This window comes from Lonchura striata, chromosome 5 (assembly GCF_050655825.1).
Source record: "Lonchura striata isolate lonStrDom1 chromosome 5, ASM5065582v1, whole genome shotgun sequence".
Lineage (NCBI taxonomy): Eukaryota > Metazoa > Chordata > Aves > Passeriformes > Estrildidae > Lonchura > Lonchura striata.
Genome location: NC_140707.1, coordinates 64,440,147 through 64,454,678, shown reverse-complemented (window position 1 = coordinate 64,454,678; position 14,532 = coordinate 64,440,147). Strand labels below are relative to the sequence as shown.

Here is a 14,532-nt window from a genome sequence, read left to right as displayed (position 1 = left end):
ATGTCCTGGGATTTTTCAGATGCAGTGGAGGAAATCCTGATCCAAGGCCTACACATCAGCTTGTTATAAAAGACAAACACCAGCAGAAGTGAGTGTATTACCTTCCTAAATCCAAGGATAACTGAATTTTAACATGAAAATAGAAACACTTTGGCCTAAGGCAGTATATCAAAACATACTCTAAAAAAATGCCTTTTAGAAATAAATGCCCTTGGTGTTTTTGCTGTTGTCCCTCTTTTCAAGGGTGTCCCAAACCCCTACTTTATGGGCTGCAGGGTGGGAGAGGCAAAGGGAGTGTGTGTGTAGCACTTTTACTCCTGCATTCACTAATTCCTCATCCTCTTTTTAATCAAGAAACTCTACTTGTCCTCTAGGAAATCCAGTGGCCTGCAGAGGCCCTTAGAGAAAGAAAGGTAGGATGTCTAATAGAGTAGGAAGCTAGAGGAGAGTTTTCTCATGAAACCCTCCTGGGTCTTGAGAAAACTGTCCTCCTGTCTGACCCCAGCACATCTGCTCTGAAACGAGCCACATTTCTGTCTGCCTAGAAAGGAAAATCCACCTCAAACCACAGCAAGCAAAAACAAACAAAAATGCACTGCATTCAGGAAAATGTAGCTACAGCTACTTAACAGAGAGAATAGAAAATTTTAACTTCCAAAAAAAGTGAAGTTACCTTTACAATCTCTCTCACCTTAAAACCATGGAGAGCTCTCTTTAAAAACGCTAAATATTTATACACACAAAATTAAAAAAAACAAGCAACAACTAAGCAGACTACAAAAGCAGTGTATCAACAGTAGTAAATGATTACATAAATAAAAGTTCATATGCTTTAAATTTAACCCTACAGTGCTTTTGATAATTTTCAAATTGAATAATCCTTTCAACACTCTTAACTAACTCTGCTGGAGTACTCAAACTCCTCAAAAAAAACAACCAACAAAAACCCCCACAAAAATAAAACAAACAAACAAACAAATTAAAAAAACAAATAAAAAAAACCCCACCCCACTGCACAAGTACTTTAAAATTTATACCCTTACCTGATTCCATGCATATGGCTTCTCATACCAGGTAGGATCAATTATGTCTCGAGGCTTTGATTTGCAGATTAAACTGAAATTACATAAATACAGCCTTGAGAAATACACTTGTATTTGGTTCATTACAAAGACAAAGAATTTTTTTATATGAGATACAACCTGGTATTTACAAGGTGTCTATGCTAAAGGAAATATTAAATTTCCCTCTTAATCTAGTCTGATTTTTCACTTCTCTGTACTTTGCCTATCCAGTGGAGTAAGTCAAAATAGAAATTTTCACAGGGACGTATCATGTATCAGAATGTATCTTCTTCTAAAGAAAATAGAGTATTTTTTACAAAGCACTAGAATTTGCAACTGTAATTTATTCCTTAAATTTTATGTATGCTTACTCAATAGAATGCATAATATAGCTATTTTTAGGGTATTTTGTTTTGCATGACAACTCAATTACTATAGATTGTCTGTCTGCTCCAGTTATTTCCTCAAGCTGTGCAAAGTACAACAGTAGCAGACATTAATTAATTCTGTCTAGATGTGTTTTTCAAAAACTGATTTTAGTCTTAAGTAGTGGTGACATGTTGTAAATACAATTAGCTTTTGAAAAATGGAAAACAGTTATGAAAGATTTTTCAGGCTAAATTTTTACCTATGTAATTGAATTAATAAATGTTTTTTCCAAAACAGAAAGTGCAAGTGGAAAAAAAGCATTGAAAACCAAGAAAGATTTTACGTAAGGGAAAAGAAGAAATCATTACAATAATCAGACTGTTTATTCCTTCAAATAAAGACATACAAAAATAATATAAAATAAAAATTTAAATAAAAATATCTGTAGGATGCTTGGAGGACAACCAATAAATGTGCAAAAATTCCAGGAGAAAAGGCTAGCACAGAAAGGTAGAAAATCCTGAAGACAAGGAGCCCGGGGCTGATGAGAGTGACCGAGTCAGGCTGGAGGCGCTGACTGAGCTGGGAACACGTCAGTGCCCAGGACCTGTGCCAAGGTCTGACCCTTCCCCTCCCAGTGCCTGGAGATGTCTGAACAATCAGCCCAAAATAGGTGCCCAAACTGCAGCAAGTATTCACATGTCTGAACAAATAGCAGTGACATTTTAGTGCCTTCAATTCAGCATGTAAGTGTTGATGCCCCAGCATGAGCTGTTACTGTCACAGTCACCTCCAGACAGGGGTTGTGGCCTTCCCTCTTTCTGCCTATCCACGTTCCTTGACTTCTCCATTGCTTGTGCTCTTTTAATTTCATTCCTAGTGCCTCTAAAGGTAAGGCTGACTTGTTAATTTACAATGGAATGCATCCAAATTTTATTTGGAGTTTCGGAAATAGGAAATATGGGTGTTTGCTTTTAACTTAAGGCAATTTAATACGTTTTTTTTCCCCACAGATAAGAGAGCAAGTACTTTGAAAAACAAGGAGCACCTGAAAAATTAGCATCAACAGCAGCTCTGATAATCATTCTGATAACCCTGGATAAGAGCAGGGTTCTGATCTTTATCACCACAATGAACTGCCTAACTTTGACATCCTGCAGTTACTTCATCAAAGCTCTATTGGCAAAAAGAAAGGTCCTATTTCTTAGGATGAGGCTGATAAAAGTTATGTTATGGCCTCTAGACCAGGCCATATCTTTTTAAGATAGTTTAGTAGAGAGCCAGGTCAGGATGAGAAAAATCTCCTGATGATACAGACAGCACTAAAATTCATGCTGAGTGTACAAATAAGGGAAGATTTTTCACATTATGCTCAGCAGGTACAGACAGAAGGAGCTGTTCTGGGATAGTTCACTAAACTACAAGCTGAAAAATCTCCAGGCTGGCTACACTGAATCACAATGGTCTTTTCAGAACCACTGCTTCACTTCCAAGAAGGAGGGAGGCTTGCAGGGAAAAAAGGCAGGTGACCTTACTTCAGTTCCTAAATTTGCCTGGGACTTCCAATTCACTTGGCACCTGTTCTGCACAAGTCTGCTGAGGGAGGAAAGGCAGCACACATGATTCAAATTTAATATACAGGAAGAAAGAATTCTAAATCCTTCTGCACTGTTATGACATAGGACTCAATTAGCTTTGTCCTGGGTGCAAAATCCAAGGATACATAAGAGTTGATATCCTGTATAACAGGTTTTACAGTCTAGGTTTTATGACTCTCAAGTGATTTGGCTTCCCTGAAGAACCAGTGCTACCACAAGAAGTCTAAGGTTGTTTAGTATACTGCTTTTAAAAATAAACAAAATAAATGAAATGCATCATTACATGAAAGCATATATTATTTTTCCAAAGCCTAACCTGAGCTATGCTTCAAGCAATCATTAATTTTTGCTGAGACTGTGAAACAGAAGATCTTATTTCTACAAAATGATTACCATAGAAGCTTCTGACGAATATCCTCCTGCAGCTGTGCCACTTGCTCTTGTCCACAGACAAGAGCTTGCTCACAGAGCAGCTTATTCATGGCTGTCCTCAGACTGTTTATCTGTAAAACACCAGTTACAGAATATAAAGCACTTTAAACCAGCATAAGGTCTGTATTGTATTACACTGACATGAAGGTGGTTGTGGCAACCACATCACTGAACTTCAATTGGAATAGTATTTCCATAAGTAAAAACATCAGAAATTTCAGAAATGCTTCTTCCTGCAGTTAGCTGCACCTCTGGTGGTCAATGATATTGATATTTCAGCCACATGGTATCACAATTTTTAAGGTTACTCAGATATGCCATAAAACATACAGGCTACCACTTACCTGGACTTTTTCCAAAGCAGAATTCCTTCTGTGAAAGTTGTTTTTTGTTTGTTTTTTTTTTTCTCTCTGTCCATAATTTTTCACATATACAGCAGCTTTGTGTTACCATTCTGACTAAGGCATCATGAACACAGCCAGCACACCCAAGTCAGTGCTTTCAGAAAATAACAGCTCACAGATGTGTGCATCAGAATGTCCACTGTGTCCTTGGAAAACCTCCAGGAACCACCCTAAGCACCTGTTTCACACACAGACTTACCCAGGGCATGTCCTTCACTGTCCCAGGCATGTGTCAAATACACTGTCCTGCACTGTTGTGTACATGCTTCCTTCTGACAGAGCTCACTCTCTGAGCTGCAGAAGGCAGTAATGAGGAATGTAGGGGTTTTATTGTTTGGCTGATTTGCTCTGAGATGCATCTCAATACAGATGACTTATCAGAGCTGTAAAATCAAACTGAAGCCTGCAAAGCAGCAATGCTCTGCTTGTTAGTAAAAGCCATGGCAATCATAAGAACAAAACTAGTAAGTGCAAAACTGATTTTATTTTGAGAAGTGTGTAACATTCTATGTTATCTTATTTGTTCAGAGCAGGGGGCAACTGCTTCTTCTGATAAAAATCCAAGAGCATAAAAAGGGAGCACACTGAAAAACCCCAATAAACAAACAAAACTACAAAAAAACCCCAAACCCCACAGTCCAAACAATCTTTTCTATTAGCACTAAGAGTTAACAAGCTCAGATGCACTGACTTATGCTGAATTCCTACTGTAGTGAAAACTCTTTATGCAAGTTTTACCTCTGTTATGTCTTCCAGTCCAAACTGCACATCAAATGTCACCTCCATATCATTTGCTGGAAACAGTGGAGCCCCAGATGTCTGACTCCAACCCAAACCACACAATACACCAGTGAAGTACTTGCCACTTTTATCAACTCTACATGAAAAAGAAAGAAAACAGGCTCATTAAGAGATGAAGAAATGAAACTCTTATGAAGACAGACTTAAATTAATTTGTCTAAGCCATCCAAAGCAAGACGTGTTTGAAAGAAGCTAAAACAATTGAGAGGCATTCACACTCAGTCATACTGGTTTATAAAATATACAGTGATGATACAAAACTGAAGCTCTGATTATAAAAACATATACTCATAAAACTTACTATAAAATCATACATAAGCAAAATTAAGGAAAGCAAGCTTCACTATTTTGAAATGAATGTCTGCAAATACCAGAAATTCAAGAAAACACAACAGAGCTCAGCTTTTACAAAAAATTATGCAAGTTCCTCTTCTCATGTAGATTTAACATTCCCAGTTTACCATTCCATCTTCCCAGGCTTCCAGCACAACTGTCAGGAGCTGTAATGTCTTATCATGAGAGGAGACTCTGCAGTATTCATAAGCATATGAACAAGTTATATTACCTACATTCTAAACTAAAACTCATAAAAAAATACCAGGAAGAGAATACATAAAATGCTAAAAGCAAATAAATAATATCTGTCAAAAATTTGTGAGGATCCTAAAGAAAATAATAAAAGACCCACCATTTTAAAATGCACAAATACCTAAGTTCTATTGCAGGAGCAAACAGCATACTGAGGAGTGCAAGCAGGCCATGAATAGGTGGCATCAAAGATGTTTCACCTAAAATCACGGACCCTGGCAGCAAAAGAAAAAAAATCACTCTAAGGAGCATTTAATGAAAATGACACCTCAAAAAGATGTAACACAGAACTACAGTGACATATTTACTCATAGATTACTCATATAAAACAAGCAGTCTAGAGAAACCATCCAAACGTTTTTGTTAGGCATTACCAGCTGCAGTTACTGATACATCAGTGGCCACCAAGAGCTGCTGAAAGGGATCTTCTGCACCATCATGGACAACAATGGAGTTTATGCTGTCCTTATGTATGAAAACATTTCTGGGGAAGAAATATTTTCAACAATAAAAACCTCAAAACTCATAAAAACATATACATAAAAACATTTTAAATTCACAACAAAAACTCAGAATAGTTGCTTACTGTTAGCAGATTTAAATGACAGTTAATAAATAATCTCTTTGTGAGACAATAATGCACCTTAAAACTACTCCAAGATTTTAAACAGCAATAGCATGTGAATTAATGCAATACAAGCTTGACTCCTTCAGTGTTTTCAATGAGTAAAAATTCTGGAAAAATCTGTGTAGGAGTAACTATGTGGTTTTTGTCCAGTTTATTTATTGAAAATAATAGATAAGAACATGACTATACTTCCCAATAAGTCTTCTCATACCTGAACTGGGATATTTTGGTCAGACTGTAGCATTTCAGCTGGTAAGGACTGAAAGGACCAAAAATCGTTACCTTGAAAAAAAAGGGAGAGAGACACATTTGAGTTGGCCAGCACCTGGATCTCTTCAAATCTCAGTGATTTATAAATTAGAACCAAACACATTTCAGCATGTACTGAACAACACTGAGCTGCTCAATTGATAATTTGACACTTCAGTTTCACTCATCTAAAGCAAACTTTGCTTGTTGAGGCACTTCACTAAAATTATCTATTTTCAAAGGTGCTGCAGATTCCTGATTTTCCTCCTGCTTAAAAACATGAGTTCAGACTTCATAGATCACTGAAGAAAATCAGATAATTTTATTTATCTGACAAGGTCTTTAATCTTGAAAATATCTCACTTTATGAAGTGGGCAGTTAAACAGGTTTACTCCTGTGGATAAATGCAGCATGATTAGGTGCTTGAAAGCCTGAAATTTTGTCACATCTGAACTGGAAAAATAATCAGCATGTAGGTGAGGCCCAACTTGTAATCACAATGCAGAACAGGACACACATCTTCCTGTTTTATATTCCAACTTGGTAGTGACTAGATAGCTCAAAACACATTTCTGATTTTGGCACTGGCAGAGGAAAAGCATCATTACCATTAGTTACTGGAGTGTTCACTGATGCATCTATCCCAGCTGCTTACCTATCACTAGCTGATGAAGAATCAAACATTGTGTACAGTAAAAACCATGTTTAGATTTTCTGAAAAACTGACAGGGTTATAAACTTGCTCTTTTGCTATGGCTTATATAATGAAGACTACCATGTACAGAAACATTGCATTCTGCTGTTCAGTTTTATCTCTGTTCTGCTTGAGTTCAAAGTGCTGTCTTATTAGAAGAGCAGAATCACTTAGCTCTCAGGCTGTACTTCAAAACTCTGTTCAAGGCTGCAGCAGACCAGTCTGAAACAGTGTCACACTATGGCTTTCTAGCAACAGAAAGCAAAATGAATGAAATGCATCAAATAGAGCTTCGTTATTTGTGGCACTTTCGGTCCTCATCTCCATTCTAACAATGTGAGAAGCAGGATCATGTGGTGACAGGCCAAAACCATCACTCAAGTTACCTTATGGGTTGGTGCATCAGATTTCTTTTCAGAAAAGCACTTCAACAATCTTTCAATGAGATGCTTTTCTTCCTGTCTTGCAGATACAGGCGTTTGCTCTTCTTTCTTTGCTTCATCCAAAAATAATCCCTTGAGCAAATCATGGCTTTGCTATAAAATAAAGGAAGTGTTAAAGTGTTGAACAATTATTTCTTAAAAAATTTTACAAAGCAGGTCCTACACAAGATATACTCACATACAAAGACAAAATACAATGTTCTGATGACTCTTCAAATTATATAAAACGTCAAAATGGAGGAGAGTTAAAATTATGAAGAAGTTAACAGTTTTTCAGTTTTTAGTAAGACTGAACAGTTCAACTGAGGAAATCCTTTCCCAAGAAGCATCTCTTCCAGAAGGGGTCTCAAAGCAGCAATGCTTTTGGCCAACAGCTCAATATGCATTATGCACACATATAAAAATACACTGCCCTATCCAAGTATTAACCTTGCCACTAGTCAAGCTGCAGCTCGGCTGCTCAGTTCAGCCAGAACTGAATTATAAACCAGAGCAAGACGAGCAGCAGCAGCTCTGTCAGTACACACCTGTGAGTCGTGTGACTCCTCTGCCAGCTCAGCGTGGCGCTCCCTGATGAGCACATCCCGAATGTTCACCAGGCCGCTGTGGCCCGAGTGCCGGAACACATCCACGTGCAGGACGCCGTGCAGCAGGGAATAAACCTCCACCAGCAGCGTGCAGCCGCTGACCAGCGAGGCAAACCTCTGGCTGGCACTGCAGCTCCACGGCTCCCCGCACACCAGGGATCGGGCAGAGGGACACATCTTGCAGATCTTGAACTCCAAAGCCTAGAGCAGAAACATCGGGAACAGCGCTTGCCTGACTAGAGAGCCAGCGAGGAAATATTTCACTCCCTCAACAAACTGTCTGAATTAATAACTATGAATTATTTCATAATTACTGTGGTGGCTTTTGTTAACTCCTAAGGCTGCTGTAAAGCTACTGGCATAATTCCTACTCCATCACTGCCAACACATGACAGCTCACGTATCTTCAGTATAGTACATAGCTGCTAAGGAATCAGAGCAAACAGTGCATAAAGGATAATTTGGTAGTAATTCACTATTCATAATGAAATCTTAGGAGCACAGAGATGTCTTCTCTGGAAAAAAACTTAAGTCTACAACTGTTTTCAACTAAGTTAACAGAAAACTTGGTAAGACCACTACGGCTCTTCTGTCCCTGGCAGGCAAGAGTATTTAAGTTCCCATGTCCACAATCACTACCTGTAATTGTGTCTTTGAATGAATTTACAGGAGAAACCCTGGGTTTGTTCTAGCTAGTCATTAAAAGATCAGGCCTGAAGCAGAAATACATTTCCATTTAGCATGTGTGCAGAAAACACAAAAAAGGATGCTTCTTGCCAAAATTATTTTTTTACATCAATTACAAAAGAAAACCAAACAAAATTAGCCCTGCAAAGATCTAATCTTATTTCTACTGGTCCATTTCTCATTTTCATCATTAAATGCTTCTGAAAATAGAATTAGTATGACACAACTGTTTCTATTAGCTTAAAAAGTGAGCACTGAAAACCTGAATTATATTTAAAGTATTTGTACATCTACCTCAAGAGAATTATTTCTCTGAAAAACTAGCTATTAAATCCCTCTCATTTGATCCAAAGATCATTAGATCTATAACACTTATATGTAATCATCAAGAGAATTCTGTCTGAAAAGATCCCAGGAAAACCAGCAGTTCAGAGAACAGCAAAGCAGCATGAAAAAATCCCACAGCTTTACAAAATTAGGAATTCTCTACAATTAAATACACCGTAGTTCAAGTACACATGAGAATTTCTGCTCTGTAAATACACACACTTCTGGAATTTTATTAGTGAAGGTGATTTGAAGGTACTTCCATCAGCAAAATATGTATTATTTAAGTATTATTCTGAAAAGCATCCTGACTTGAAGTTCACTCCTGTTTGTCACGCCAGACACAAAATACCCAGCAAGCCACAGCCAACAGCATCACCCTTACCTGGAAAGGAAGCCCTTGAAGACACCTTGGAATCTCTTTTAGTTTATTTAAAGGCACTTCAGATCTATTGCCATAATCCACAAAAAAAACCTGTAAAAAGAATCAAGAGTATCTGCAAAGACTTCACAACATTAAAAAAATCTATCTTTAGTGGCAAGAAAAGTAATGACTTGAATTAAAAAATTACAGTACAACAAATCTTATCAAGTCACATGGAAGCAAATTCAAAGTCTAGAAATTATGCAAATGAAGTCATATCAAAAAGAATACATCAAATTTTATCACATCTATTATTTGATCCCTTGGCGTAAGTATCTGCTTCTAATGCAAATAATCCCCTAAATCTAGAAAAGGCAAGTTTCTCTGAAAGACTAAATTCTCTCCCCACATTAAGATCTGTGTAACCTTCTTCAGTGGGAGATACTACCAAAAACTACTTTTAGCTAAGCAAATGTGAACATGTATTCAGTGACTGTTCATAAACTCAAATGAGAAAGTGATGAGATTAGCACTCCTATTCACTCGTTTTTCATTACTTTAAACCATGACAATATTCAGTATTAATTCTATAGCGGTGACACCCAGACAGGTTAAAAAATAAACGGAATTCAAAGGCCAATCTTTAAAAAATTTTAAAAATCTGCCCTAAAACTGCTGAAAAATATTGGCCTGAAAAATCAATACCAATCTTGAACTGTGGCACTAATTTCCATTACTCATATCAGCACAAAGCCAAAATATTCAGATGCGTTTGTTGATGATCTAGAACTCAGCAGCATAAACACTGTTCAAAAAAAAGCCACGTTTTCAGATTCACCAGAGGTTTTGGTCTTTATTTTATTTCACCCTGCAAGAGCTTCTCAATTTAATACTAGAAATTGCTGTGTTCTGTAAAAGAAACAAATTAATCTATTGTGGCCAGAGTGATCTGTAGAAAAAATAAATTTAAAAAAGGCAGCAAAGCTCTGAGATTGTTAACCCAATTACATGCTACCGATTCAATATGACACAGCACATTACCTCAGCAAGAGCTCCACGAACATACAGAACATGAGCTCTGTAGTATCCTCTCTTTCCCAGATAAGTGAAGGGTGCCAGACAAAGCACATCTACACATGGAGGCACTGCTAAATCCACCAGGTTCTGATAGTCGATTTCAGCACTTAGAGCCCGGAGCACGGCTGTGTTTTTTTCATCTGTCCTGTAACCCCAGAAGTGTCCAACTTCTACTACCTGCAAGTATAAAAATTAGACAATAACAGATTTCATATTATTCTTCCTCAAATACAAACCACATCTTAGCAAAATACATGAACACACTCCTACTCCTGACACAACAGTTTACACACACTGCAACAATGTAGTGAACATTTCTATTTCATAATTTGGTTTTTTTGGAAAATGTTTTATTTTCTGTGCAACACACTTTTCATCTAAACAGATTCTGAGATAAGCATTACTAAAATACAGGGACTGTTTTCATTTTCCTAAACCAAGATAACATATAGAAAATACAAGATAGACAGTTGACTAGACAGGTGCACAGATTTGGTGCACCCTTTTTTATTCATGACAGAACACCAATCGGTACATCAGCAGTGTCACTGCTATGATGAGCCATATCTTAGGGAACTGGTGAGAACATACACCTATTTAAAGCCAATTCAATAAAGCAAGTAATCTTTTGAAATGTGTATTCAAACTTTATACTGAATGCTTGTGATAAAAAACAATCTTTATTTACAATCATTAATGCTCACATATTACAACAGAAGTAGCCAAGTGATTGCAATGGGTCTGATCAAATTCCCTAACATTTTTCATCCAAAAGATTTAGCTGACTAAAAGGAGGAAAATACTCTTCTCTCCACTTGCAAAAAGGTACCACTACTAACAAGAGCTGTTTTAATACTTTATCTTATAATTTCCCCTAGCTCAGTGGTAGGAATGTTTTTATTATTTCTATTTCAGCAGCATATACATTGCTATTACTCTAGCAATACTAATGAAGATGACAGCTAACATAAGATTTAAAAATCACAGCTTCAGATTTCAGAAATATTTGTATATACATAGAATTTTCCCCTAATGCACTTCTATGCATGAAATATTTTTTCTGGATGAGTATATACTACCATTGATTAATCTCATTACTCATATGCATGTTTTCTGAAGAAAACCAGCAGTTAACAACCAGGTATATGGCCCAAATACCTTCTGATTTTCATTTTTATAGTTTACACAAGTATTTTACCTCTTTCATTAGTCCTCTTTACATTTATGTCTACTTCCAGCTAGCATTTACTGTCAGCAAATCCCACAAATTTTTAAATGCAAACATGTGAGTACTGTTTAACAAAGAACTACTAAAGATAAGACCAAGAATACTCCCCACACATTGTACAGACACCTCTGCACCAAAAACATTATCAGTACCCAATTTTTTAACATAAACTTGTCAGATATTAATCTCTGCTAAAGAGATTAATCTAGGTACTAATTATTAGATATGACCTACTTATATATAATATTCCTACCTCTGTTACCCTGATGGACAGAAAACGACTTGGGATCATCTTTGACATTTGTAAATCACCAAATAAGATTTTCACAGGCTCCACAGTCTGCTTCTGACAATCCACATTTACTCTAAAATGGAATGAAGATGCTAAATACTTCACTCACAAGGGAAAACTCAAGAGGATTAATTTTTTTGCTTTCATCTGCTTCCCAAGGTATCCCTAGGGCACATTTATGTACTTCATTATTTTTATTTAGACATAAATTAATTCAATTAGAATGCAAAATTATCAAACAGAACCAAATTACTGCACAGTAACTGTTTCAACTGCAGTAAAACCAAACACAAAAAGAAACATATCAGGGCACAACTCTGCCATCACTTTATTAGAAATTGAAAAAAATTAAGGTTAAGTAGTAAGGCTTTTCGTGATAGCATTATCTTCTAAGCTTATTTTTTAAAAAAACAGTATACAAAAGCACAAACATAAATTCAGCAAAATTTTATAGAGAAATATATATATAAAAATAAAATATTCCATTTACTTGACAAAAGATAAGAACTTTAAGTCTTCCAGGCTATGACACTTCACTTCCTCAAGAGCCAATTTTCACAAAGACTAAGTGCTGTTTTGGGCAGAGTGAAGGTGCTAAAATATTTTAATAAAAGCCAGGTACAATCAACTGGAAGTAAAATACTCACCTGTACTTTAACCTTTTCAGTTAATTCCTGCCTTCCTATTCTAGATTTCTGTTTTTAAAAGACTGAAATGGCTGCAGACTAATCAGGAGCTAGGCAGAAAGCCATTTTATCAGGTTACTTGTATGACCTGAAGCTCAGAATCACAACATAGGATAACACTGGAACAAACATGACAGATTTTCTGAGCAAAAGCAGGTGTGAGCCAAAGAGACTCACTACATTGCATTGCTCAGAATGAACTCCTATTATATTGTTACACCTCATGTCCTTATGTTTCCTGTTTCTTTTGTTATACTCTTGCCTCTCATCCCTTTCTTTTTTGTCCCCAAATGCTATTTCTTATTTACTTTGGTTATCACAATCCCCATATTATCTCATTGTCTCTATCAGGAACAGAAGTAACTGAGTACATCCATATTTTCATATGCCAAAGGAAAATGGAACAGAATCTTGAGGGACGGGCAGGGAAGATGACTGCTACTTGGAATTGTCTTGAACAGCAAAATACCTTTAACTAGAAAGAAATATTTAAAATAATCACCTTATTTCTAGCCCTGCAAAAACATTCTGTTTAGACAAAGTTTACATCTGTTTTTTTAAACTGATTTTTCCCTGGTGACACTTCCAAACTCCCACCAAGTCCAGCAAACCTATTTTTGCTGCAAAGAAACACATTTTACATATGCAATACAATTACCTTAGAAATTCTAAACCTGCAGCTCCTGCATCTTGCACTTGTCTTCTGATATCCTCTGGATGATGAACATGCAGCTCAAAAGGAATCTTCAGCTGTGACATCTTGACTGCCAGGTATACTTCAGGAAGAACTTTAAAAACTTCCTTTGGATTACGAGAGAACTCCACAAAAGCTCTGTTTACAAAAAAAAAAAAAAAAAAAAAAAAAAAAAAAAAAAAAAAGAAAAAATTAAATTAAATTTTTTTTCTCCCTGTCTTTGTCTTATCAGGCAAGCAGACAGTAAAAGGCAGGTTCCTCACAGGCTCTTTTATGTACTTGAAACTTTTATTATCATGATGGTGATAAGAAAACTTTCTACCATTATCACAGGCACATGATAAATTTAATACAAATAGGATGTGAAAATATAAGCAAATAAGGGAGGCAATAAAGGTTGGAAAAGGAATAAGAAGGGTTACATGAATTCAATTTTGGGCAGCCATAGGCTGAAACTAGTCAGATTATCAACTCAAAAAAGCCATCAGACTGTAGAATTGAGCTAAATTCAGCATAACAGACAGAAATAAATACAGACAATGAGTTGCAATTAAGGCCCACTGTTAGAGAACAGAAGAGACAAACCAGAAGGCTCTACCTCAGCTAGCTTATCTAATGTTTTTCAAACCAATGTACATCAGACTTCAAAACCACCTTTTTAAGCCCAACCAATATACTAAAAGTAATTTACTGATTCCAAAGCGAGAATTTGTCAGTACATCACTGCTAAAGAAATTGTTTACTGGATTTGTACCTGAGAACATAAGGCAGGATACTTTATTTTACACTCACCTTGTACCATTGTAGGAAATAGATTTTACCTGCCCACACTGTCTAAGTAGTGACTGCAACTGTTTATGGTATATATATCCATAGGGAGGAATGTTCTTCAGCTGTAAAGAAAAAATGTTAAATTTGGATACATTCACTTGCTTTAATGCATTTTCAAGTTCACCTAAACAGTTTGCTTTCTCGTTCACTTGAGCTGCAATAATTATGTGCAATCTGAACTCCAATTCCTGAAGTGCTAGATACTATAGTACATTCAAGAATCTCAAAAGCCAATAAAAAGCAATATTTTGCTGCTAATAACACCCTACTACTTCAAACCAGTAGATAAACTATAAATGAAACAAATTAATTTGTAATTATATATATTAATCTGGTATTTGTTACAAAAAGCCGTCTAGTGTCTCTTGACTTTGCTTGTAACAGAAAACACTGGAATGCTGTGATTCTTTTTCCACAATGGGGAACAATATCCTGGTACAGTATGCACAGCCTGGGAAGCTGAAGGACCAGCAGCTCCTGCATATCCT

At 36.4% G+C, this 14,532-nt stretch overlaps 1 protein-coding gene across 8 annotated transcripts in view; it reads right to left on the bottom strand.

Moving 5' to 3' along the window:
• Positions 1-14,532, bottom strand: part of TDRD9 (tudor domain containing 9) — an 81,054-nt gene that overhangs the window by 12,962 nt on the left and 53,560 nt on the right. For 4 of the 8 annotated variants that reach the window (XM_077783763.2, XM_085582314.1, XM_085582316.1 and 1 more), the window contains 13 exons: positions 14,006-14,106; positions 13,178-13,351; positions 11,795-11,906; positions 10,278-10,490; positions 9,258-9,347; positions 7,799-8,059; positions 7,215-7,364; positions 6,096-6,166; positions 5,631-5,740; positions 5,378-5,471; positions 4,606-4,744; positions 3,425-3,534; positions 1,044-1,116 (listed from right to left, as the gene is read on the bottom strand). In XM_077783763.2, the coding sequence (XP_077639889.2) occupies positions 1,044-1,116; positions 3,425-3,534; positions 4,606-4,744; positions 5,378-5,471; positions 5,631-5,740; positions 6,096-6,166; positions 7,215-7,364; positions 7,799-8,059; positions 9,258-9,347; positions 10,278-10,490; positions 11,795-11,906; positions 13,178-13,351; positions 14,006-14,106 (1,698 nt within the window). Of the gene's footprint in view, positions 1-673; positions 1,117-3,424; positions 3,535-4,605; positions 4,745-5,377; positions 5,472-5,630; positions 5,741-6,095; positions 6,167-7,214; positions 7,365-7,798; positions 8,060-9,257; positions 9,348-10,277; positions 10,491-11,794; positions 11,907-13,177; positions 13,352-14,005; positions 14,107-14,532 lie in introns of all 8 variants that reach the window. The other 4 variants (XM_085582312.1, XM_085582311.1, XR_014956079.1 and 1 more) reach the window with 4 other exon arrangements.